The 25,922-nt window shown below is 43.7% G+C and overlaps 1 protein-coding gene across 1 annotated transcript in view; it reads left to right on the top strand.

The window, feature by feature from the left end:
• The window catches only part of fbxw7 (F-box and WD repeat domain containing 7), a gene marked incomplete at its 5' end in the record, with an annotated part of 294,741 nt that overhangs the window by 227,164 nt on the left and 41,655 nt on the right, over positions 1-25,922 (top strand). Inside the window, 5 exons of the mRNA XM_080722319.1 lie at positions 4,452-4,581; positions 12,551-12,685; positions 16,564-16,687; positions 17,965-18,101; positions 22,592-22,705. Coding sequence (XP_080578445.1) covers positions 4,452-4,581; positions 12,551-12,685; positions 16,564-16,687; positions 17,965-18,101; positions 22,592-22,705 — 640 coding nt within the window. The remainder of the gene's footprint in view (positions 1-4,451; positions 4,582-12,550; positions 12,686-16,563; positions 16,688-17,964; positions 18,102-22,591; positions 22,706-25,922) is intronic.

Below are 25,922 nucleotides of genomic sequence, written 5' to 3'. Positions count from 1 at the left end.
CAATCTTTTGCCATAAAAAAAAAGCAAAGCAACATTTCCAAATCGATTTGATTCTTTTTTTTTAAGATTTGATTAAAATGGATAGTTCGATTTACTGTTGCACCCCACAGGCGCGCGCACACACACACACACACACACACACACACACACACACACACACACACACACACACACACACACACACACACCCTATATTATACAAGGGCACGCGACTGCCCTCTTTGAAGTCCGGCAGTGCCCTCAAGGTCCCCCGATGTTACGAGATGCCAGGCTGAAATTGAACGTAAATCTTTGGAACCGTGTGTGCGGGCACTTTGAAGTCTCTGGAGGAATATGGGGGGGGGGGAGCTGGCCTTGGAGAAGAGAACACCTTGGAAGGAGAATATGTTATTTATGGATCTCCATTTGGATGCATGGAGTGTACATGGTCACAGTTAGTTTGAGATTCAGTTAGATTGAGAACAGGAGCGCTCGTTTTTGGGCACAAGGTGGAGCAGGCGGCGCCTCCTTCGGGGAACAAGGAATAATTTGACTGAGGTTAGGGTTAGGTTTAGGCATAGTTTTACTGAGGTTATGGTTAGGTTTAGGATTAGGCATAGTTTTACTGAGGTTAGGATTAGGCAGAGTTTTACTGAGGTTAGGATTTAGGGTTAGGTTTAGGCATAGTTTTACTGAGGTTAGGGTTAGGGTTAGGTTTAGGCGATATAAACCTAAACCTTTGTGACGATATATCCATGCATGTGAACCATGGATGGATTCAAAGTAGTTTGTCTCCTTGGTGTTCATAGAATGCTGTCCAATTTGAAACGCCCCAAAAAAATGCCATATCATCTAATAGTGTGTCATATATCAGTCGTCCACAGTTAACAAAGAGGCTGCAGGCACGAACATCCAAGGCCATACAGGCTGGGTGCTGGACTAAAGAATAATGTACAAATAGGAAAATACAAGGCCCCACACCGATTAATGCTAACAAAGAGTATGTTGTCTTACACTTTCGAGCCTGTACAGCCGGTAGGCTCGACACGTAACCACAAGTAAACGTACTCTTTGGGAGCATTAAAGGAGTAGTTCACCCCCAACATGACTTTTTTTCTATTGAGTACTCACACCATGGAGCCTTATTTGGGTCCCTATCCAGGCCCATGCATTTGGGTCCCCATCTAGAATCAATGGGGGAAAACTTACTATAATATGTTTTTATTTTTTTTTTGTATTAGGAATGCAACAAATACTAAAATATATTATTGAACTCAAGTCTCCACGGTGTGACTAATCAATAAAAAAAAAGTCATTTTGGGGGTGAACTACTCCTTTAATTGGTGTGCAGACTATATATCAGTCATCCACCACAACCACGTTTCCCACCCGCCGTCCGTCCGGGCTATGGGAACGTCACTGCGTATCCCATAGTCAAAAGAATGGCTTCCTCACGTGTTGCATATGCAACGGTCACTGCTCAGGTGCAATATGAGAGATGTTTTGGTCAAGCCACTGAAGGGACAGACGGATGAGGACAGACTGACATAGTAGACTTCGTAGTAGGATATGCGCCCCATATCTCATGTCCCTTGTTTGGTTGGGGTTGCGACCGACGGAACTTTCCCCCAAATAACAAGATACTGTTCTCATATAAGAGCATTCTTTCTCTATCTAGGCATTCTCAACCTGTGGGCCGCGAGGCTTTTGCAAGGGGTCCCCCAAATAATTGACAAAACAAAATTATTTTAACCCATTTAGAACGGGTACACATTATTGTGTATTATTATTTTATGATTTAACTACTGAAAGTGCCGCGCTGCGAACTTGTAGATCTGCTATTTTAGAAAAATCGTGAAAATTTGAATTTTGACCTGATTCTATAAGTGTCTTTTGAATCCTTCTAAGGTTTTTTGAAAAACCTATGTTTCTATGTCAGCAATCTGGCCAGCCATCGTCAAAGAAAAGGTCCTTTTCACTTAACTGGAGCTCAGTTAGTCTGTTCTTGAGAGACAGTGGTTCTCAAACGTTTGCATGTGAAGGACCCACAAAATGATATGTATTTGGCAGACCCCCATCTCAAAATATTTAGTTCCAGGGACCACCCTGAAGCAAAACTTGAGTTACAAACGTTCGCTTTGAAAATACATATATTCAAAGATTTGCACACATTTTCACACATTTTTCAAAAAATAGCAGATATACAAGCTCACAGCGCGGCACCGAGTCACTGGTTAAAGCATTCAATAATTCTAGGCCTAAATTAAGGGGGGAATATGGTTTAGCCTGGAATTGCTCTTTGAGACGAGACCTTGACATTTGAAAGTTTGAGAAACACTGGGCTTAAACCAACACTCTGAAGTCTGCGTTGACATTAGCACAGCCTTTACGTGATCTGGCATGAAATTAACTTGACTTGCTGTGATGTGAATCAACTGGCTTGTAGTCCAGGCGTTTCGGGCAGTATGTTGATGGAATCATGCACTTTATGATAGAAGCATGTCATTTGGCACACAGTTAGAACATGCCATATTATGGAACATTTTTGGCTATAGGGACATCGCAGATTTGTCTTGGGAAACGTGTGGGAGCCAATCAAAGTTGGGCTCTCATAGACTTTATTATACAGTAAAATAATACAACAAATAAATATTCTTTAAGTAGCATATGAGGGGTCAGACTAGGTGTTTTTTTGGGATTCTGAATCCAATGCAAGCATTTGTTTTGCATGAAAAACATTCCTTTGGCTAAAAACTGCCCTCATAAAGCCATGGTTTAGTGATGAGTCGTCACTTTTCACGATTTTGTGTGGTCCGTTTCTCGGAAAGGAATGTTTTTCGTGCAAAACAAATGCTTGCATTGGATTCAGAATCAGGAAAAACACCTAGTTTGACCCCTCACATGCTACTTAAAGCATATTTATTTTTTGTATTATTTGGCTGTATAGTAAAGTCTATGAGAGCCCAACTTTGATTGGCTCTCACAAGTTTCCCAAGACAAATCTGCGATGGCCCTATAGCCAAAAATGATCCATATGGCAAGTTCTAACTGTGTGCCAAATGACATGCTTCTATCATAAAGTGCACGATTTTTGCCCGAAACGCTCTGACTATTGTGGGCCACATTAAGGCAAAGCCGTGCAGCTGAGCTGAGAGGAAGGGTCAGTCCAGGACTGGTGTTGGTTCGCTGCTGGGTCAATAACAAGCAAACATCCAATTAAGCTGATTGCAATCTAGCCCCAGCATGCTCTGGGAATTATTTGGGGCGATTAATGGTGATTTCGCCTGTGAGTAAACGGGATGGAGTTTCAAAGAATTTCTAATTATGACGAGGAGAGTAGCTTCACACTTTATCTCTAATTAGAATTAGCCTTTTCAGTAACCCCACAAGTCACAGTTTTATTTGTTTTTTTTTGGTGGGGTTGTATGAGGCTGGGTCAGGCTTTGGACAAATTGTTTCACTTAAATCGTTACTATGAAGTATGCAGGAAATAGCCAATCTACAAGCTCACGACCTTCTCTGACTTCAAAGTTTAAATCTACCCATGAAGGTGGATTCTGCTTTTATATCTTATATATCTGCTATTGTTTTAATGGCATAAAATAATATTGTAGTTAAAGTGGTTCCAGATTAACTCATTCGCTGCATTTTAAAAATATCTTTGAAGTTCCAGGATGCCACTAGACTTCCATGTAATTCATAGTGCACGGATCATGCACCACGTGTGTGCTGTTCACAGCTTTCAAACAAAAAATCTGCTTGGAAATCCGTTCAGGCATTCTTGAGATAGAAGCCATTATGTTTTCTTCAAATGTAAACACACATGGCTGCCATGTTTGAAAATGGGGTTGGTATGTGGGTCATGCCACATAGATAGAAAAAAATTAAAAAAAATAAATCATATGTCCAGGCCTGTTAGGGTGCGTGTATGTATCTATGTATGTAATCCCTGTTGTATGTCGAGAACCGTTCGTCCCACCGGCTTCAAATTCGGCACGCGTGTTCCCCGCCGCAGCAGGTAGTGCAGTGCCCGGCCTCGACCCGACCCGATAATGCGATTTTCCGGAACCAGCGCGAAAGGTTCGGATTCTCCCTATGCGGAGCTGATGTCTGACATCAGGGTTTTCCGGAACCGGCACTGTGTATCCTTATATAGGCATGAAATGGACGCAGACAGACAGATACAGATATGTCTGTCTGTATGATATATCTGTATGAAATATGATATCCCTATATGATATCTCCATATATGGGCATAAAGGACACAGGCAAACAGATGGTCAAAACGGGTCCTATGACAACAGGTATAATGGGGTTTGCATTAAAGGGTGGGGCATTCATTCCCTATTTACTTCGTTTCCGGGGCGGCCCAGAGCTTCTAGCATGGGATAACTCGGGGAAACTCGTGGTAAAGCAGTCAATGAGTTAACACTCATCAGTGTTTCTTCTTCTTCTTCCTCTGCCACTCCCAGCGTGCCCTGCCCGGCCACGCCCACCACCTTCGGCCACATCCGGAACGGCCACGGTCAGGGCCAGCAGCGGAGACGGATCACCTCCATCCAGCCGCCCACGGGGCTCCAAGAATGGCTCCGAACATTTCAGGTGAGTTTTTAGTTTTTGAGCGGTGGTCACAACGCTCCTATACGTGGCCGTGTGTGTGGGTCTGTCTGTCTGTCTGTATGTCTGTCTGTCTGTCTCCGTGTCCGTAGCTTGCAGTAACCTTTTCTGACCACACATGTTAAGGGAGGGGTGCTGTTGCACACACACACACACACACACACACACACACACACACACACACACACACACACACACACACCACCGCTCAGTTCACACAAGTGTGATTTTTTAGTTTTTTCGTCGTTGTCGGGTGAAAACTGTTAGTTTTGCATCTATCATTTTAAAAACGATTTAAACTAGTGAAAACGGCCGATAGATCAGCTGTATTCACTACTTTTGTGCGACGGCCTTGTACGATGAAGCAGAGCTTTACTTCGCGAAAGAACGTACACATTTGAAACTTGGAGATACGAGGTTTCCGCCCAACAACGACGATTTGCTTCAATCTCAGCCTTTTTTGTTCAATCTGTGTGCCCTGCACCCCCTCCTCATCATCCTCTTCCTCCACCGTGGACGTCTCCCGAGTCCCGTAAAAGCGACGGCTCGTCGAAAAGCAGATGTTCATCCCCAATCAATGTTCACTTAGTCTTTCCGAGATAATTGCTCCCTGTTGTTTTGGTCCCAACCATCACATTACAAATATAGCCACTGTAGCGTGGAATTGGAAAATGGTTCTACCTGGGAGAATATGCCGTGAAAATTAGCCGATCTTCCAATTGTACATTGTCTACTTTTCGGCAAGTAGACGATGTACAATTGAAGAGGGTGGGGGGGTGGGGGGGGGGTGGGGGGGGGGGGGCATAAAACTTATGCTGTGATTTTACCTTTGCTGTCGGCAAATGCAGAGACTGATGGTTCTACTGGGAAAAGTGTTATGTGTAATATCCAATCCACTACTGTTGCATTCTTATAAAATCCAAACGTTGCGTTTGTCCACTGGAATATTTATGGAACTATCACGTTGGTTTGTTTACAAGTCGCTGCGTCGCACAGTTGCAAGCGTCATTTTACAGGGAGCAGTGTGCTGCGCTGGAAGTAGCAGATCTACACGTTTACAACCCATCCAAATGCAACACGCTGTGGGCAGCTTTCCCGCAGGCAGCTTTTTCCTTTTTTTTTTCTTTTTTCGTTGCACTGTGTTTAGCAGCGCTCACTTTTGAACGAATGATTTGTAACAGTAAACGCTGAGTAAGTGAGTTCAGAGTTCCACAGCAGGTTAATTATTTAATGCTAAAATCCAGTGAATCCGATTAATAACTTTATAAATAAAGTAATAAATAAATTGACCGATTCAAGCGCGATTTGGACCGATCCGGGTAAACGCGCATTGATGCAGCCGTATCGCTAGTGTTGAAACAGATAACCGATTCATATTGATTTTTTTTTCCGCCACCCTTAGTAGAGAGGCTTAGAAAGAATTTTAACACTTTACCGTGGCCATACTGCATCTGTTCATATTTGATTGAATTATTCCTAATTGGTAATGTACTTGCAACTGTACAATCTAAATCATTTGGGACATTTTCAGTAAGTACAAAAAAATCAGCTACTTGCATAATAGCATACTTACAGGTTACATTGTTGATGTTAATACACTAAAGTACATTACCAAAACATCTATAAGTACTAAGACAAGTCTGTGGAGTTAAACATCTGAATCTGTCTTTTCACATAGTTCACAAGTTCATAAATCCTTTTCATCTTGTACAGGAAAAAACAACAGCTTTTCTTTTTTTAATTTGGTTTGGCTCTCACTGCACTACATTTTGTCTGCCCATCATAAATTAAATGTAACCCTCTGAGAAAATAAACGGGAAGAAATTATGGCTTTGCTCTTTGACTACAAAGCCTCGTGCACGACATAATGGCTTCTTAAATGTGACAAAATGTCAAGACGTAGTTTGCTCCCTCCCAGCTGGTTTTTTAAGTGGTTCAGCTCTCGACCCTTGTTTGCCCGCCTAGCTTTTCCTCACATCTCTGATTTGGTGAAAGATCGTGTGAATTGTGTTTCTGTTGATTATTATCGGAGGTATGGTTTGTAGAGGCACAGAGAGACCAAGTCAAATGTCGTCTCTTTGAGCTTGGATCTGTCCCATTTAGCGCCACCATCAGGCCGATTTTTACATTTTACATGCGACCTAATGGTCGCTTCTCTCCCAAATTAAACATTGGCCAAATATCAGAGGCAGAAATTGTGAAAACAGCTGATCTACATGCTCACAACGCCTCGCAACGCGAGGCGTGGTGAGCATGTCGATCTGCTAGTTTCACAATAGAACCTTGTCATACGAAATGTAATGCCTCAACTCTTAGTTCTCGTCAGGGTGTGTGCGTGTGTGTGTGTGTGTGTGTGTGTGTGTTAAAATATGATTATTTGGGGGGTCGCGGCCTGAAAAGGTTGAGAACAGTGAGGCGGTACATGTTGTGCTCAGTGTGTGGGCTATAGAGGTGGTACTTCAGTTGCAGCAGTCCATTGTACCAGAAGCAACCCTACAAGGGCCAGGGATGTGTGTGTCTGCCAAGAAAAGCCCATCTCCTACTGGGCTAAGGGCTTCCTTCCATGTCGTGTGACAATGAGAGATGGCACGCCGTCTCCAAACGTATTTGTCCGTCCGAGCTCTCCCTTTGATGTCGCACATAAAGGGTTGCCATAGTGAATGTTATTTATCCGAAGGAGGCCCAAAAAAACCACTACCATGCAATGGCTGGGGTCCGACGGTGAAAACTCGTTCTGACAGGGACCTCGTTTTCAACTCACAGCTGCCTTGTTGTTATCTTTTTCTCTCTTTTGTACAATTCAGAAGATGCATTCTGCACATTCCCTAGTTCCAGTCTTAGCCTGTAGGCCCTGTAGCATGTGAGCAGAAAAGCAGCTCTAAACCGGCGAGCCCTGCAACAAAAAAAAAAACAGCGTTTGATGTTTGCCTTTAAGGACGGGGAAGTTCAACGGGTGTCAGCTGACGTTTGATCAAATGGGACTTAAAAAAAAAATGTCTTAAAAGTGGCACAAAATACTCATCAGTGGAACCCTTCGGTGTAGGCCAGTGGTTGGTTGGTTGGGGGTTTGACCACAAAAATGGAATTAGGAAAGTGAATTAGGAATATTTAAGATGCATATCGTCGTCGTCGGGTGGAAACCTTGTATGTCCAAAACTGTTAGTTTTGTATTTATCATTTTAAAAATGATCTACAATAGATCGTCTTTTTCACTACTTTTGTGCGACAACCTTGTATGATGAAGCAGGGCTTTACTTTGTGAAAAAAACATACACATTTGAAACTTGGAGATGGAAGGTTTCTGCCCGACAGTGACGATATGTTTTGCTATAATTATGACAAATGACACAGCAATGCGATGTTTTGTGATCCTGTGGATCACTGCTATAAAAAAAACAAACAAAAAGACTTTACTTTTTGCCCAAAATAGGGACGCCAGGGTTTTCCCTAGTGTAGTGTATCGTTTATATTGGGGGGGGGGGGTCCAAAACTGAGACACACTTTGGTGGACACACAGCCTTATAAAAGATCAGCCAGCCAGCCAGTCAGTCACAAGTTATGGAAAATGGTAGAATTCAGTAGGGAATTCAGGGGAAATATCGTCTGTTGGAAGCCAGCAATTAGTAAGTGCGTAGCCTTGGGAACCAATTGTTCCGGAGCCATGTGACCCATAGGGTCAGGAGGTTATCTCCTGTTTCCATAGCGTGAAGCGGCTTGATGTACAAGCTTCACCCCCAGGACGTGACGCTTGTATGTCACAGCGACTTAAGCCCCAATCCAACCCTTGATGCTGAGTGCCAAACATTGGGTGCTACTTTTTTTTGTCTTTGGTATGACTTGACCGGGGAGTGAACCCTGACCTTCCTGTCTCAGGGCGGCTACTCTTAACCACTGAGCTGTTACCAACAATTAGTACTGAGAGAGTAAGGGGCAGATCATCCAGTCAGGTGCCACCGCTATAGAACGCAACCCTAGACTGATGGGGGTGGACCAAGTTGTTGCTTTTGCTACACAGCTTCTGTGTTGTTGAGAGTCTCTAAGTCTCTAAGTTAGAGATGCAGTGCTGTGATTTCCCCTAAAACATGATTATCAGGTATTATGATTATACTAGGAGGAAGAATCTTTTTCCAAAAAAGTGTTCAGAAAGAGTTAAAATTTGGTTTTTATGTGTCCACACCCACCAGTTCATTAAAGTATGCCTGGTTGGTCAGGTGGGTGGTGACCCAGCTGAAGTTAGCCACACCCACAGTGTTGGGTGAAATGGTAAAAGGGGAGGGGCTGAGTTTATGATGTCATTTAATCTGTGTTTTTGGATCGGCACTTTTGACCCACAAGGTGTCAGCCTCCAGGAAGAAACCCAAAATACAAAGGGAGTACATAATTGCTCATAACAACCACACCAGGGGGTTTAATGAAATACCGTCAACCTCATAGACACTTGAAAACCAGAAAAAGTACAAAACTATGGCACCTAATCTTTAATGCAGCCTCACCACACTGACATTCTGTTGAGACTTAAGTTTGAATAAAACATATGCATTGATAGCAGCCAAATCAGAAGAGGAATGCAAGTGGAGGAACATGGACATGAATTTTGTAGCGTGACTTGGCAGGCAAATTGAGTCGTTCACGGATGAAACTGGTAGTTTCCTAAACTACCGGGCCCAGGTCCTTTTAACCACTCGTTTCATATTCCGTCTTATTTTCTAAAGCAGGGGTTTTCAAAGTGGGTGACAGGGTGCCACGACGGCAGTCCAGGGGTGCCGTGAGATAATTTGATAATATTTTAAACGTATTTGGACATTTAAAAATATATTTAGTATCATTTTAAACTTGAAGTACAAAGTTATTTTCAGTCAGTTCTAACCAAAATGGCTATTATCTCGTTTTCCCTCGCTAAACATAAACGCTAAAATATGCTATAAATATAAGGTGCTGGGAGTGAAAATTATGAATATAATGTAGGTGTGCCTCGGATAAAAAAACAATATTTATAGGGGTGCCCCGAGCCAAAAAGGTTTGGGAACCCCTGCTCTAAAGAAATGTTGAAAAATTGTACAACAGTGCTTTAGTAACATTAACAGAAACAAGGCCTGTTCCTAATTAAAATATTCAGCTTGTGGATTTTCTTCTTTTTTTATAATGGTGGGTTCCAGGGTTTTTTACCAAAGGTGCTAATCTCCTGGCTGCATAAACAATACTGTATACATATAATGTAGGAGTACGTGATGGAAGTAGCTATTGGCTTGTCCTCCACACCCGTCAACAGCAGGGAATTCTTTCTCTCTCTCTGAAAGCCCCCTGATTACCTGTGGAGCCAACACCTCTGGCAACAGCCTCGTAACTGCCAAATTACAGGTGGCTCGCATGCGCCACATTTTCCATTCCCCCGCTAAGCCCCGTAATCGCGGTTGCATTTCAGTAGACCTCCAAAACAAACCCGTGGGCCATTGGTCCACGGTTCACCTCCCCTACCGGGGCCTCGGAAACACCATGTGAATATTCAGCCAGCGAGTAATTTCTTTCTATGGGGGCCTTAAGCCGTTTAGGCCTGGGATTATTGAATGCTTTAGCTATTGAAAAATAGCAGATATACAAGCGGCATCTGCTATTTTTGAAAACGTCGTGAAAATGTGTGCAAATCTTTGAATATGTGTATTTTTAAAGCGAACGTTTGCGACTCAAATTTTGCTTCCGGGTGGTCCCTGGAACTAAATATTTTGAGATGGGGGTCCGTGGCCAAATACATTCTGGGGGTCCTTCACGTGAAAAAGTTTGAGAGCCACTGACAGAGTGGTCTCTCAAGAACAGACAACTGAGCTCCAGTGAAAAGGACATTTTTTTCTTTGACGATGGCCAGCCAGATTGCTGACGTGGAAACACACACACACATATATATATATATATATATATATATATATATATATTATTATTTTTTTTAAACCTTAGAAGGATTCAAAAGACACTTATAGAATCGGGTCAAAATTCAAACTTTTCACGATTTTTCGAAAATAGTTAAAGCATAAATGATACGCAATGACGCGTACCCCGGCCTAAATGGCTTAAGCCGTGCTTCGACGCAGGCCAGGTCTGGATGTGTAAATGACCCTTTAATGTGTTGTGCTTGCCAGAGAGAAGGCCAGGTGCCTCGGGGGCAAGAATGACTTGGGCGTGTTGTGTGAGTTTGTAATGCACTCGACACACAAGCACATCGGCTTGTTTACAGACGTATTTTACGCCCTAAGCCCTCCGCACGTTTGGGCTTAATCGCCCTGCTGTTTCCAAAAGGCACTCTGTTCACAGTATGCATATAGATAAACCCTAAAACGGGCTTTTTATACGAACGCCAAACGGCATGTTGCAGTGCCACTTAACCCATTTAGAACGGGTACACATTTTGTGTATCATTATTTTATGCTTTAACTATTGAAAAATAGCAGATATACAAGCTCACAGCGCGGCACCGAGTGCCGCGCTGCGAGCTTGTAGATCTGCTATTTTTGAAAAATCGTGAAAATTTGAATTTTGACCCAATTCTATAAGTGTCTTTTGAAAGTGTCTTTTTGAAAAACCTATGTTTCTATGTCAGCAATCTGGCCAGCCATCGTCAAAGAAAAGGTCCTTTTCACTTGAACTGGAGCTCAGTTCGTCTGTTCTTGAGAGACTACTATGTCAGTGGTTCTCAAACCTTTTCATGTGATGGACCCCCAAAATGATATTCATTTGGCCACGGACCCCCATCTCAAAATATCTAGTTCCAGGGACCACCCAGAAGCAAAATTTGAGTTACAAACGTTCGCTTTGAAAATACACACATTCAAAGATTTGCACACATTTTCACGACTTTTTCAAAAGAGTGCCGCGCTGCGAGCTTGTAGATCTGCTATTTTTCACTGGTTAAAGCATTCAATAGTTCTAGGCCTGAATGGATTTTAAACGAAATGCGATTTGATATACCCGCTGCTATTTTATACTATGATGCTGGATATGTTTTCTACCTGCACCAGAGGCATTTACCGTATGCCCTGCGTAGTCACACCTACAGTACAGTATCCATGTCCTTATGTACCGTGTAGAATCGAATAGACTTTATGTACCATTTGCACGAATGCATAGGAAATCTTGGCGCTCTAGGGCTTCTTATTATGAGACCTGTTCTGTGGTATGTGCTCCTTTCCTCTTTATTCTCTCTTCCTTATTCGGCGCAGAGGTTCGCAAACTTTTCTAAGACTTTTAAGAGTACTAAGACTCTAAGAGTGTGCAAACGTATGTGTACACTCTCAGAGTTACAGGGTCCATTTGGCTCCTAAATATCGGTCATTTAGCTGCGAATCCCCTGGAACCCACTTAAGGCCCCTAATGTTCCCCCTTTACTTTGAAAACCACTGCTCTATTGTAACTCTTCTTGTAACTTCGGTGAACAACGTCGAATAGTGACTTTGATATTCGAATATTTGGTGAATGCACTAGTTAGGGTTAGGTTTGGTTGTCGAGAAGATGACTTGTAGAAATAGCGACACCGCTCCCCTTAACAATTTGGCTGCCCCGGTAGCCAAACTCGTTCACAGACGAGATAAGGTTTCCATGGTAACCCGCATCTTAGACGCTTGCTACGGGTGCTGGTGAAAGAAAAAACTGCATACGTCATGACGCAACGCAGCCAGAAGCAACGGAGAGCGGCCATTATCCACTGACTCCTATTCTATGCTGAAACGTAAAAACGGCTTTATCTCTGAATAAGGTGTTTTCATGGCGACACTATGCCGTGATGGTCAGCCCCGGTTAGGATTTTAGTTTTTGCGACCGTTTGTAAACAAACTGATCTCCTTCCTGGATCGTCAGTGTACACCCACGTGCACACGCACGGAGCTTCCGGGGCTCTTCAAAATAAAGCGTAAGTGAATGGTGGCAGCCGTTGTGTTAACGTGGGATTTTGTTTCGTCTCTCCCTGCAGAGCTGGAGCGGGCCGGAGAAGCTGCTGGCGTTGGACGAGCTGATCGACAGCTGCGAGCCCACGCAGGTCAAGCACATGATGCAGGTGATCGAGCCGCAGTTCCAGAGAGACTTCATCTCCCTGCTGCCCAAAGAGGTGAGGAAGAGAGCAAGAGGAGGCCCTGAAACCTTTTTCTACCGTCAGGAGAATTCCAGAGTTCCCTCATGTTCCCGAAAAGAGCGCTCCCCGTGTCACGACAACCTCCTCACTCCTTGCCCGCCCGCCCTTCACTTTGCTTTTTTCTTTTCCCCCGGGGCAGTTAACTGTTCAAGATGAGGTATATGAGTCCTAAGGTAGGCTCTAATCTGGAGGAATCTAAAGAAGTGAGCTGTCGGCAAGTTATGAGACCTTTTGCAGTTGTTGAAATGACATGAGGTTGCCCTCGGTATACAGATCCGTCAAATTGGGCTATTCAAGTAGACTTTGGGAAGATTAAGAACATTAGTTAGTTAGTTAGTTATGTACGATGGTAATTTACGCTTTTGGCAGGATTATTGAGCAGTGCAGGAAGAGAAGTAGCTTCCCCCCGGCAGTTTGTACAAGTCATAAATGATGATGAACGTCAGTCTGTTATGTGAACTAAAAGGAGTGTTCTTTTTATCTGCTTAAGCCCTATGTTTTTCGTCATATTACAATGCTGTGTCAAGCTTTTAGACACCATATCTTTTTTTTTTATTTCTTTTTTTTTATTTTTTTTTACTTTTTGGAAAATTGGGGGAGTCGGGGACATGAGCCATAGGGATGCCAAAATACCAGGTTTAAAGGAGTAGTTCACCCCCAAAATGACTTTTTTTTCCCCCTATTGATTACTCATGCCATGGAGACTTGAGTTCAATAATATTTTATTTTGTATTTGTTGCATTCCTAAGACAAAAATGTGATTACCGGTATAGTAAATTTAGCCCCATTGATTCCGGATGGGGACCTGAATGCATGGCCCTGGATGGGGAAACGGTCAGGGTAAGTTTACTATAATACATTTATTTTTGTTTTGGGAATTCGACAAAAACCAAAAAGTATTATCGAACTCAAGTCTCCATGGCGTGAGTAATCATTAGAAAAAAAGTCATTTTGGGGCCGAACTACTCCTTTAATGTGGGTACACATCCCTCGTGTCAACCAACTATTGTGATATGCTGGCCGTAATATAGGATTTAGACATCGGTGAGGGACACATAATAATGGTAATACCAAAGATATTATTTTCCTATAAAATCACACAAAATGGGCTTTATGAAGGAGCCTGTCCCAGTATGTAACCTAGCATCAACCTTTGTCCTGCTGCTTTCCCTCCTGGGTGCGATGCAGCACTCCAGAGAACCAAGCAGCATCTTCAATCTATTTTTTTGCTTTGTATCAAACCATAGCTGACAACATGAGAGAAAAATGTTGGGCCCAGAGGTGTCAGAGTGAAAACACGAGGTTGTATAATAACGGATACCTCCAGGAGTGCCAGCAGCAACACTGGCTCAGTAGCCTCCTGTCAGGGTGGTGCTTGACAACCTGTCTGTCTGCAAAGGGGTTGGGTGTGTGTGTTGAACTATGAACTATGGAAGAAAAGAAGGGCATTTTTTATGAATTCCAGAAGCGGTGTCCGTCGGTGTGTGTAACCGCAGCCAATCATAGAGGGACAAATAATATCAAGGCATATATCTCTGCTCTCGGGCCAAAACCTCCTAACTACAAAATGTTCATTTTTGGGAAAATGAGCTCAAGTGGAGTTAGGAGGTTTTGACCGAAGGGCTTTTTACTACTTTTCATTGGTTCAATATTATTTTAACCAACACTCAGATGTAAAGGGTGTTCAATAGCCCTGATTTATGCCAAAAAAATCTAAAACCTCAAAAAATGTGTTAGGAGATTTTGGCCAGACAGTGACGATATGAGGCCGCATATGGGTATTTATCCGGTTAAGAGATCGGAGGGGTGAGCAGAAGGGTGAGGATCCCCTAGTTGTGTCAATGGTAGGTTCCTTATCGATTCTCTCTGAACGGTTCCATTCCTTAACGGTTCCCTTTATAAAGATTCCTATAGAGCGTACCAAATGGACCCCTACGGGACTGTAACTCTGAGAGTGTACGGGTCCATTAGGTTCCATTTGCACACACTCAGAGTTATGGTGGTCCTTGAAATGCTAAAGTTTGGGGTACCAGCTCTTTACAGCGTGATAAAACCAGTTCCGCAAAATGGTTCCAAAATGTTGGATCTGGTTCCTTTGGTTCCTCCGTAGCCCAACCCTAATCGATGGTACCACTCACTCCACAGGCCCGTGTGTGCGTGTGTGTGTTAAGGTGAGATAATATAACCGAAGCCTTAAGCTCTACCCTTGAATGTTGTTTTCCCCTCTGTTGGCAAGATTGAAAGAAAGGCAAAACACTAGCGCTCATTGTCTTGTCTTGTCATAATCCCCTCTCATTGTCCCTGACTGAGCCTCCGAGGTTGCCAGAGTCAAGTCATTTCAACAGGACAGGCCTCAGGGCCATGGTGAAAACACATAGAGCTGAAACGGAGACGACCAGGAGACATTTGCATCGCTAGGTTTTCACGTAACCGGCTCCAAAAGCAATCAGACACACTCAGTAGCGAAACTCTTTGAAATGTTTCCGAATCCCCCCTGCTAAAGACCTCCGGCTCAGACGGGGTTTTTTCAGGTGATTTGAAATGTGCCGGGGTGTTTGAGTTGGGACTTAGCGTGGGATGGGGGGCCGAGCGAGTCTTAATGCAGCTAAGAACCCTCGACGAGAAAGACGAGAAACCCCAGTAAATAACGCGGCCTCTTATCTTTCCGTCCAGTGTTGATATCATCGACTAAAACTACGACGAAAAATGTTTGTCAAATGTGTTTTTTTCACTGACGAAAACTAAATAAGAACTAAGCTGTGATGACTAAATACATTGACAATTTCATCAACAAAATAAAAACTAGACTAAAACCTTAGGGAGGGACTAGTGGAGAAGACAGTCATTTTATGTTTGGTTGCTCTCGGGTGTTGCGCTGCAATGCGTCGTGAGCTTGTAGATCGGCTAATTCCAGCACGCAACCAAGTGTAAAATCAGTCATTACGATGCCATCAAGGCCTGCCAAAATACATCTTATGATATTTAGTCGACTAAAACTAGACTAAAACTAAAACTGTTTGGGTGACTAAATGATGACTAAAACTAAAAGACATTTTATTCAAAAGACTATAGATGCCTTAATGGTCCACGTCACATTGATATAAACCAGTATGCGCACGCCGGTCGGCACCAAATGAACCCCACCGTTCATAGGATGCAATGGATGGCACTCGTGTTTAAAAATGCATTCCATCAAACTTTCAGATGCCGTTTTTCTCCCAGTGTGGAGGAAGAATGCTTAGGATTTTTACTGTAAATTCTCACTCTTGAAATATATAATCCTTAGTTTCTGTTGATTGTAAACAATAATAGCGATTTAAAACAGTTGTCCTTCAAACCCCACCTCTATTCACCGTCATCAGAACAGAGGGAGCGCTCCTCTTGATCACCCACCCGATCCACTGGATCACCAGAGCGTCTACTGCTTGCCCAGCTGCAGTCCATGAAGCCTAATTATGCTCCGTCCTGCGACGGTGTCGTGCGCAGAGCCGCAGACCTCCAAGCTCAGAAGGGTTGCATTGGTGACGCGATGTGAGTTTGTATATCAGCTACTCGGTTGACGTGGAACACCGTTGCGCAATGAAGTATATGTCTCGATAAGGGCGCACCCATGGGAGCACCTCACTAGCACAAAAGAGGAGGTTGAATAACCAGTGCTCCCCAAAACAACAGGTTTGGGGATCTGTTGGGAATTGATTACATGATACAGTCAGCTGTGCATTCAGTCTCAATGTTTGTAAACAAATAATTGGCCTATGCTGTCAAAAACAACACTGCTAAGAACCCAACTGGAAAACGTGAAAACCCCAGAAAATAACGTGGCCTCTTATCTTCCCTTTCCCGTCTTTCAACAGCTGGCTCTGTACGTGCTGTCATTCCTGGAGCCCAAGGACCTGCTGCAGGCGGCCCAGACGTGTCGCTACTGGCGGATCCTAGCGGAGGACAACCTGCTGTGGAGGGAGAAGTGTAGGGAAGAAGGTGAGCTCCTCCTGTCTCCTATTTTTTGACAGAAAATTTTGATTTAGTCAAAATGTAATTTAGTTTTAGTCATAATTTAGTCACCTGAAAAGTTTTAGTTTTAGTCTGATTTTAGCCGACTGAATATCATAAGATTTTAGTTGACTAAATCTACAGTTGATTTAGTCGACTAAAATGCATTTTGGCAGGCCTTGATGGCAGCGTAATGACTGATTTTACGCTTGGTTGCGTGCTGAAAATAGCCGATCTACAAGCTCACAACGCGTCGCGCTGCGACGCGTTGTGAGCTTGTAGATCGGCTATTTTCAGCACGCAACACCTGATAGCAACCAGACATAAAATTACTTTCTCCTCCCTAACCTTTTAGTCTAGTTTTTTTATTTTGTTGACGAAATTGTCAATATATTTAGTCCTAGTTTTAGTCATCACAGCTTAGTTTTTATTTCGTTTTTATTTCGTTTTCGTCAGTGAAAAAAAACGCAGTCGACAAAACATTTTTCGTCATCGTTTTAGTCGACGAAATCAACACTGCTCTTGTCCAGCCCTAACGGCAGCCACAAGACCTGTAGTCTGGGAATTCTATGGATTATAAGGGGCAGGGACGTGTAGAGAATGTTAGAGAGGCAGGGGCTGACATTTCTAAAAGGGGCCTTTTGGTGAAAATATCGTAAATAGCAGACCTCCAAGCTCACAACGCGGCACGAAGCGACGCGTTGTGAGCTTGTAGATCTGCTAGGGTGGGTCCCGGGCAAACGTCTAATCTCTCTTTTGGGTCTTGTTCTAAAAAGTTTGGTAACCGTAGAACTGTAGAATAATGTTCTGGAACTCATCCACACTAGATCCTATTCGTACTAGAAACGTACTAGAACTAACTAAGTGATTAGTAGCATTAATTCTTAGAACATTGACATTCTAGAACCTATTATTGGAATAGGAAATTCTAGAATTATTTCTTACAAGTTACATAATTAAGTCATTTTGAAATACTGTCATTCTATAACTCATTCTTGGAACGCTGTCATTTTAGAAAAAATTCTTAGAATGAAATAAGTGGCATTCTTGAACTAATTCTTAGAATATAAACATTGGTGAATAATTCCTAGAATTAACTTGATAACAACCCTATCTATTCAATGTAGATAGGGGTTGTTATGCTGTTATGTTGCAATGTGTATAGCTGTGATCTACTGGTACAGTATGGAATAATGTTTTGTGAATAAGAATAATAGTCACCCTAGCTTGTAGTCTTAAAGATCTCTCTCTCTCCCTCCCTCCAGGCATCGATGAGCCTCTCCTTCTGAAGAAAAGGAAAATCGTCAAGCCCGGTTTCACGCACAGCCCCTGGAAGAGTGCCTACATCAGGCAGCACAGGATAGACACCAACTGGAGGAGAGGGGACCTCAAATCACCCAAGGTAGTTTGCTTTTCTCCCACGTTCCTGTCGTGTTGTCCGTGTCTGTCGCGCCCTCCGAGGTCGCCCTCGTTCCACCTCGCCAGGGGTCTTCAACGTTTTCAGGCCAAGGACCCCTTAGTTGAGAGAGAGATGAAGCAGGGACCCCCACAACCTTGTCATAGATTCCTTATAGTTTTATTGTTTGACAGCACAATCATCAGTGTATTTTGGATTCATGTCAATTTGTGTTTTCAGATATTTAACCACTTGAACCGTCAATACTTAATAAACTTGCCCTTTCACTCTGTACTTAGTCTGCTCTTTTTCCCCTCTACACCAAAGCTCTTTGCCGAAAATAGCCGATCTACAAGCTCACAACGCCTCGCAGCGCGAGGCGTTGTGAGCTTGTAGATCTGCTGTGTTTGGTTAAAGTTCTCCGAATATGGACACTAGGGTTCAAGTGGTTAATATAAAAAAGGAGAAAAAAAGTTTCCATCACTCAAAGATTTGGAGCCCCCCCTGTAGTAACTCTGAGGACCCCCTAGGGGGTCCCAGACGCCCTGTTGAAGACCCCCTGCGCTAAGCTATTATAGATCTGACATCGCATGGCTTTGAATTAGTGACGGCCTGGGCGGCAATCGATGCTCTGCTCTGAAGTGTTGAACCGATGGAAAAGTTGAAAGTTGGGACGGGGTCAGTTTCATGCTCGGGCCCGCGTGTGGTTTGGAATTACAATTGTTCGCCAGAGTGAGAAGAAGATGGCCTCGTTTTCCATCTGTATTGAACCAAAGGACCCCGTCTGCGAGCTTACCCGCTCGCGCGGAATTTTGCCACGAAGCGTGACCGGGTATGCTAGAATGAAACCCTTAAGCCATTTAGGGCCTAGACTTATTGAATGCTTTAACTATTGAAAAATAGCAGATATACAAGCTCACAGCGCGGCACCGAGTGCCGCGCTGCGAGCTTGTAGATCTGCTGTTTTTGAAAAATCATGAAGATTTGTGCAAAAAGCGAACATGTGTAACTCAAATATTTGCTTCTGGGGGGGTCCCTGATACAATATTTTGAGATGGGGGGTCCATGGCCAAATAAATATCATTTTGGGGGTCCTTCACATGAAAACGTTTGAGCACCGGCGGCATAGAAACATATCTTTTTCAAAAAACCTTAGAAGGATTCAGAAGACACTTATAGAATCGCGTCAAAATATTCAAAGAATTGCACACATTTTCAAGATTTTTCAAAAATAGCAGATCTACAAGCTCTCAAGCTTGTATATCTGCTACTTTTTACTATATCTAAAGCAGTGTTTCTCAACCACTGTGCCTGGGGACCTTTGGTGTGCCCCTGAGAAGGGTCAAGTGTGCCCCTTGAAACTGCTTGAAAGCCAGTATTGTATTTAAACTAGTGAAAACAGCCGATCTACAAGCACACAACGCCTCGCACCGCGAGGCGTTGTGTGCTTGTAGATCTGCTGTTTTCACTACCGTTGTGCGACAGCCTTGTATGATGAAGCAGGGCTTTGCTTTGCGAAGAACCCTACTGTACAAATTTGAAACTTGGGAGATACGAGGTTTCTTCCCGACAGTGACGATATTTACACCCTGTATTATGTTGGTGTGCCCATGGCTTCTTGGGACATGAAAAGTGTGCCCATGCAGAAAAAAGGTTGAGAAACTCTGATCTAAAGCATAAAATGATACGCAATAATGCGTACCCGGTGTAAATTGGTTAATGTTCCTTCATGGTTTGTTGCTAATTTTTCGCGGACGGCCGGGGGGGGGGGGGGGGGGGGGGGCTTTCTGGAACCGCCAGCCGCGGCGGTGCGGTCGCCGTGCTCTTCACACTCGCATGCCTTATGCAGAGTGCATGGGGTCGCCGTGCTCTTCACACTCGCATGCCTTATGCAGAGTGCATGGGGTCGCCGTGCTCTTCACACTCGCATGCCTTATGCAGAGTGCACGGCCATTTGCTGAGTCAGCGGTCCTGTGACCCGGCATGTGAGTCAGCAGAGATCATCAGATGCTCTCACGCTGCCTTGCAGAGGGGCTGGCTGCCCGAAATTCTGTTCCAAGCTGGAAATGGAGCCTGCGGTAGTTATTTTATTTGTGGAGGCAGGATGTGTTGTTGCTATCTCCCCGGACCCCCTCTTCATTAACCCATTTAGGCCTAGGATTATTGACTACTTTAACCATTGAAAAATAGCAGATATACAAGCTCGCACTCGGTGCTGCGCTGCGAACTTGTACATCTGCTATTTTTGAAAAATCATGATTTTTCTTTGCAAGTCTGTGAATATATCTATTTAAAAGCGAACATTTGTAACTCAAATATTCGCTTCTGGGGGGTCCCTGGGACAACATATTTTGAGATGGGGGTCCGTGGCTAAATACCTGTAATTTTAAAAGTTTGAGAACCACTGATTTAGAGGAAGGTTTTAGAAGTCGAGTCAAAGATCGGGTCAAAGATATTCAAAGACTTGCACACATTTTCACGATTTTTCAAAAATAGCAGATCTACAAGCTCGCAGCGCGGCACTCGGTGCCACGCTGTGAGCTTGTATATCTGCTATTTTTCAAAGGTTAAAGCATACAATAATGGTTAAAGTGGTTAAAATCTAACGCGACTTGGGCACGTTCCAGGTATTTGAGAGTTATGTCGTTAATTCATTCTCACTCCCACAGAGCAGTCCCGTCACCTTGTTCATTCTCATTGGCTACAAGCTTAATTCTCTTACGCCCTCTTACCCACAATGCATCTCAAACAGTCTATTTAAGCAACTTCCTGTTCTATGTTCATTCTAGATGTTTAGCTGTTACTACTGGTCGTGCAGCTGTGTTAAAAAATCCCTCCACCTCCCCGTCCTCCTTGTAAATGTAGTTACTCATGTTATATGTATTGTTTACAGATTGTTCTGTGTTCTATGGATTATGTTGTGATCTCTTAAATCATGCAACTGAAGGTTCAATGTTATGTGCATGTAATCTGTATATCATGCTTTCCTCTGGGGGATTGTGATGTATCAGATTATGTCTCATGTTCGAGCAGATAATTTGATTATCACAGCAGAGCTACATCGCCAAACTAAGATGCAATATCATTGCATAACTGATTATATCATTGCAATAAATGGTATGGTTAATCTTAATTGGTGTCGTTCATCCTGAGATGAAACATATAAAAGAACTGAAATCCTGAATTCCATCTGTACGGAAATAGGAAATAAGTAGTAGTAAGAAGGACATAAGTAGCTATCTGCAGTTCTATGTCACGCATAAAAGCAACAGACCAATGTGGTCTGTCGGTTCATTCCCGGCCGGTCCAGGCCGGCCATTAGGAAAAAAATAAAAATAAAATGTCGGCCTTCGTTCCATTTTAGGGGCTGGGCGGCCAACAAAGTAAATCGTCACTGTCGGGCAGAAACCTCGTATCTCCAAGTTTCAAATTTGTAGATTTTTTCGCAAAGCAAAGCCCTGCTTCATCATACAAGGCCGTCACACAAAAGTAGTGAAAACAGCAGATCTACAAGCACACAACGCCTCGCACCGCGAGGCGCTGTGTGCTTGTAGATCGGCTGTTTTCACTAGTTTAAATCATTTTAAAATGGTTTAGGACATGGTTTCCAGTAGGGATGGTCCGATCAGGTTTTTTGGAACCGATCAGCGAGCACCGATCACAAAAGTTTGATCACCCGATACCGATCAATCACCGATCCGATCAAGTTATTATTTATATTTTCTAAATGTTAATGTTTTAACTTTAATTCATTCATTCACTCATGAATTCATTTATATATTTGCCTTATAGTTATTTACCAGCATTACTATGTATTTATTATCATAGCAGTAACTAATTATTCCTTCAGCACTGTGGAAATCAATACCCCAAAATGGCCTCAAGTGGGCATACTGAACGGCTGGTTGATCGGATGCACCGATCGGATCGGATTGGTGAATTTACCTTTTGATCTAAACCACCGATTATCGCCGATCACGCTTTGATCGGCCCGATCCGATCCATTGCCGATTGATCGGTAACATCTCTAGTTTCCACCCGACAATGACGAAATATAACTCATGTAATTGGCCCACTGGCTTGTCACTTGTCATGATCTGAAATGGCAAATCTATGAGTAGCAGCAGCGCTATAGAGAGAGATCTCTCTCTATAGCGCGCAATGAGGACCTCTCCAACTCTTTTTCCTGGGCTGAATCAGGGGCCCAGCATCTCCCTGAGAGCAACAGACCATGCTACACCAACATGTGTAGCATTGAATAGGGACTTTAGTGTGGACTCTTGTCACCGGCTGGCTCTACTGGAATTGCTTTAGCAAGATGCTAATGTGTTGGCGGCGTCGCACGCACAGGCAAACGCCGATTCACCTCTCATCTGCCATTGATGTTCAAAGCATCACATCCTAAACATTGTTACGCAGAGATTCTTGATGTTCACTCTTTGTCTGTCTGACTAACTAACACTCTCTCTCACTATCTCCCTCCCTCCCCTCTTCAGGTGCTGAAAGGTCACGATGACCATGTGATCACCTGCCTTCAGTTCTGTGGCAACCGCATCGTCAGCGGGTCCGACGACAACACGCTCAAAGTCTGGTCGGCCGTCACGGGGAAGGTAAGCGTCACATGTCTACCGGCATCCACCAACATACGGGTGACTAACAGGTCATTTTGACCGATGTTGAGATCACAAAGTGCAATAACTCTCCCTGTGAAGGTCTCAGAAATGTCCCCTTCCATGACTTTTCCTAAATACTCAAGACATATGTTCTCGTTTTTTTCCCCTTCTGAAACGTTTCCCAAGTATGAAATAGTATACCATTATACCACTGACTGTTAGTTATCGGTCATAAAGACCCATTCCTCCCCCTCCCAGAAGCAAGGAGAGAATTTCACACCTTTTGCGCTCCCCATTTGAGAGGTCAATTGAAATGCTAATTCACATTTGGAAGACAATAGAACCCCCGCTGGCAGCAGGGGAGGAAGTGCTGCTCTCCTGGGCCAAAAGGGAGAGAATGTACCTGTCAATTTGACTGATAAATGCAGTCAGAGTGGACATGTTTTTTTTTTTCAGTCACCCGAGTGTTAAACCTCAACATCAGGGCATCTACCGGTCCCAGAAAGGTCTGAAAACTGTCTTCAATAGTGTGCGGTTAAACACTCCAGGCTGAGTGTGCAGTACCATTAAATTAAATTCAGTCTGTCTGAGAATTCTGCTTCTTAACTCATTTTGTGCCCGCGATTTTCGGTCGCAATGATGTCCAGAGTGCCTCCCGCAGGCTCCGTCCACTTGCACTCTCTTATTTTGAAGGCCCAGAAGTGCACCGCGTGATCACTTCCGGTCTGACGTCATCGGGTCGTGCGCCGGAACCGATCGTTGTTTACGTGGTGCCATGCTGGATTGCGTTGGAGCTTTTATACATGTGTTATATAAGCGAGCATCTGCCTCCATCTTCGCTTCTAAAGTGTAGTTTTGAGATAATGGACATTAAAGATGAGATCCCCCGTCCACCTCAATGTTATGGGATGACTATTGTGTGCTCGTGGAGCCGTGATGATGACAAATCAGCGCGGATTTTCGTCTCCGGACATCCGGCCATTCTACTCGGTAATGTACTCAACGTTACAGTAATTTATTACTTTTCGCGCGACATCACGCATTCGGCACTGTAAGTACTCGAGTACTTATCGCGTGACATCACGCAAACGGCACAGAATGAGTTAAGTGGACTGAAGTGCAAAAAGCAACACTTGCTTGCGTTTGTATTTTCTTTGTTTATATTTCTGCGGTTTTGATCGATCGTAAAAGATATGCCCGCACACTGCCGCTTGCACGTTCAAATGCGGTTTAATGTAGAACAGGGGTCTTCAACGTTCTCAGGCCAAGGACCCCTTAGCTGAGGGAGAGATGAAGCAGGGACCCCCACAACCTTATCATAGATTCCATATAGTTTCATCGTTTGACAGCACAATCATCAGTGTATTTTGGATTCATGTCAATTTGTGTTTTCAGATACGTATTTAACCACTTGAACAGTCAATACTTAACTTGACATTTCACTCTGCACTTAGTCTGCTCTTTTTCCCCTCTACACCAAACGTCTTTGCCAAAAATAGCCGATCTACAAGCTCACAAGGCCTCGCGCTGCGAGGCGTTGTGAGCTTGTAGATCGGCTATTTTTGTCTAAAGTTCTCAGGATATGGACGCTAGGATTCAAGTGGTTAATATAAAAAAAGGAGAAAATAGTTTCTATCACACAAAGATTTGGAGGACCCCCTGTAGTAGCTCTGAGGACCCCCTAGGGGTCCCGGACCCCCTGTTGAAGACCCCTGTTGTAGAAGCAACGTTTGGGTTCGCGTAGACCTTTCCTCGGGCATTCTGCGTGGGTTTTGAAATGTCTTGGAGTTAACTTGCTGGAACACGTTGTCCCCCTGTTGTACACTGTTGCCTGCGAGGGCAGAGACAAAAAGGACGGGAACAGTGAAACGACCGACTAAAGCATCTTGACAAGTTTAGGATGTTTGGCTTCTATTTTCAGTGTACAGTATATGTGCTGTTCCTCCGCGGCGAAGGTGCCGAAAGCTTTGTGCGTGCGTGCGTGCGTGTGTGTGTGCGCGCGCGCCCACGCAGAACACCATAGTTCTAACTTTCTCAATGGAAGAGTAAGACGAACTCCAATAGACCCTATTCACGACCCGCCCACTCTTTGAAGGGTAAACGAACACAGAAATCGCTGGACTTAAAGCCAACAAATCATTATATCGAATGGTAAAGTAAATTATAATGCTTTGTGCCTTTTACTATCTTGTGTTCTTGATCATGCTAGCCGTATTTTATACTTTACTATTCGGAAATTGCATTAAATTTGCGATTTCTGTGTTAACTCTATGGGCTTTTAGCAGGGTATACCCTTCAAAGCGTGACGTCAGCACCAGGAAGTTGCTGAGTGGGTGGGACGTGAATAGGGTCCATACCTGCAGCTGTACTAGGTATATTGTAACCAGTAAGACTCCCTAAATCGCGACCGTCGGGTCGCATACTCAAACTTTGGAAGGCAATGGTAGCCAATCAGGAGGGAATATGGGAAATGGGACGGATCCATGTTGATGACATGACTGTAGAGATGCGTTGCGTGATTTTAGGGCAAAATCTGCAGGAGCAGTGTCCAAAAATTTGTTTTTCAAAAATTGGCCAGATGGTGGCGCTAGATGGGACAGATGCATTTTGGTAACATGACTGTAGAGATACTGTGTACCGGTTTGCGTGATCTTAGGGCAAAATCTGTAGGAGCAGTGTCCAAAAATGTGTCGTGCAAGAATCTGCCTCATGGTGGCGCTAGAAGCGCTAGAAAAGGGCCAGGTGAGAAATGAGGGGTGGATGTGGTTGTGGTTTGGCAGCCAAGGAGTGTGTATGCAAAGTTTGGCATGGATCGGGGCAACGGTGGCGGAGATATGAATAGGGGAAAAGTGTGACATGTGACGTGACTGACAGACAGACGGACTGACGGACTGACGGACTGATGGTGGAGGTTTTGATAGTAACTGCAACATGATAATTCACTCTACATGACAAATTGTTTGTAAAATAAGCCCCGGATGGTAGCTGTAAAAAAAAAACAGCAAAAATAGCAATTATTGTACTCGCATACCCGCTGCTGAAGAAGTCTTTGTGCTGAAACACGCGCATACGTTTGTCCGTTTGTTCGTTGATTGTTTGCTGTCCGTGCCTATAAATGTAGCACTGTATGTTTCCAGTAAGTGCTGTCGGTAATTCATTTTGTTTTGTGTGTTACTGTAAACCTTCTAATCTGCGGCTCAGAAGAGGCACACCG

This window comes from Nannobrachium achirus (genome assembly GCF_963921795.1).
Source record: "Nannobrachium achirus genome assembly, chromosome: 3".
Taxonomy (NCBI): domain Eukaryota; kingdom Metazoa; phylum Chordata; class Actinopteri; order Myctophiformes; family Myctophidae; genus Nannobrachium; species Nannobrachium achirus.
The sequence above is the reverse complement of the archived record's forward strand: the minus strand, read 5'-3'. Positions and strand labels throughout refer to the sequence as shown.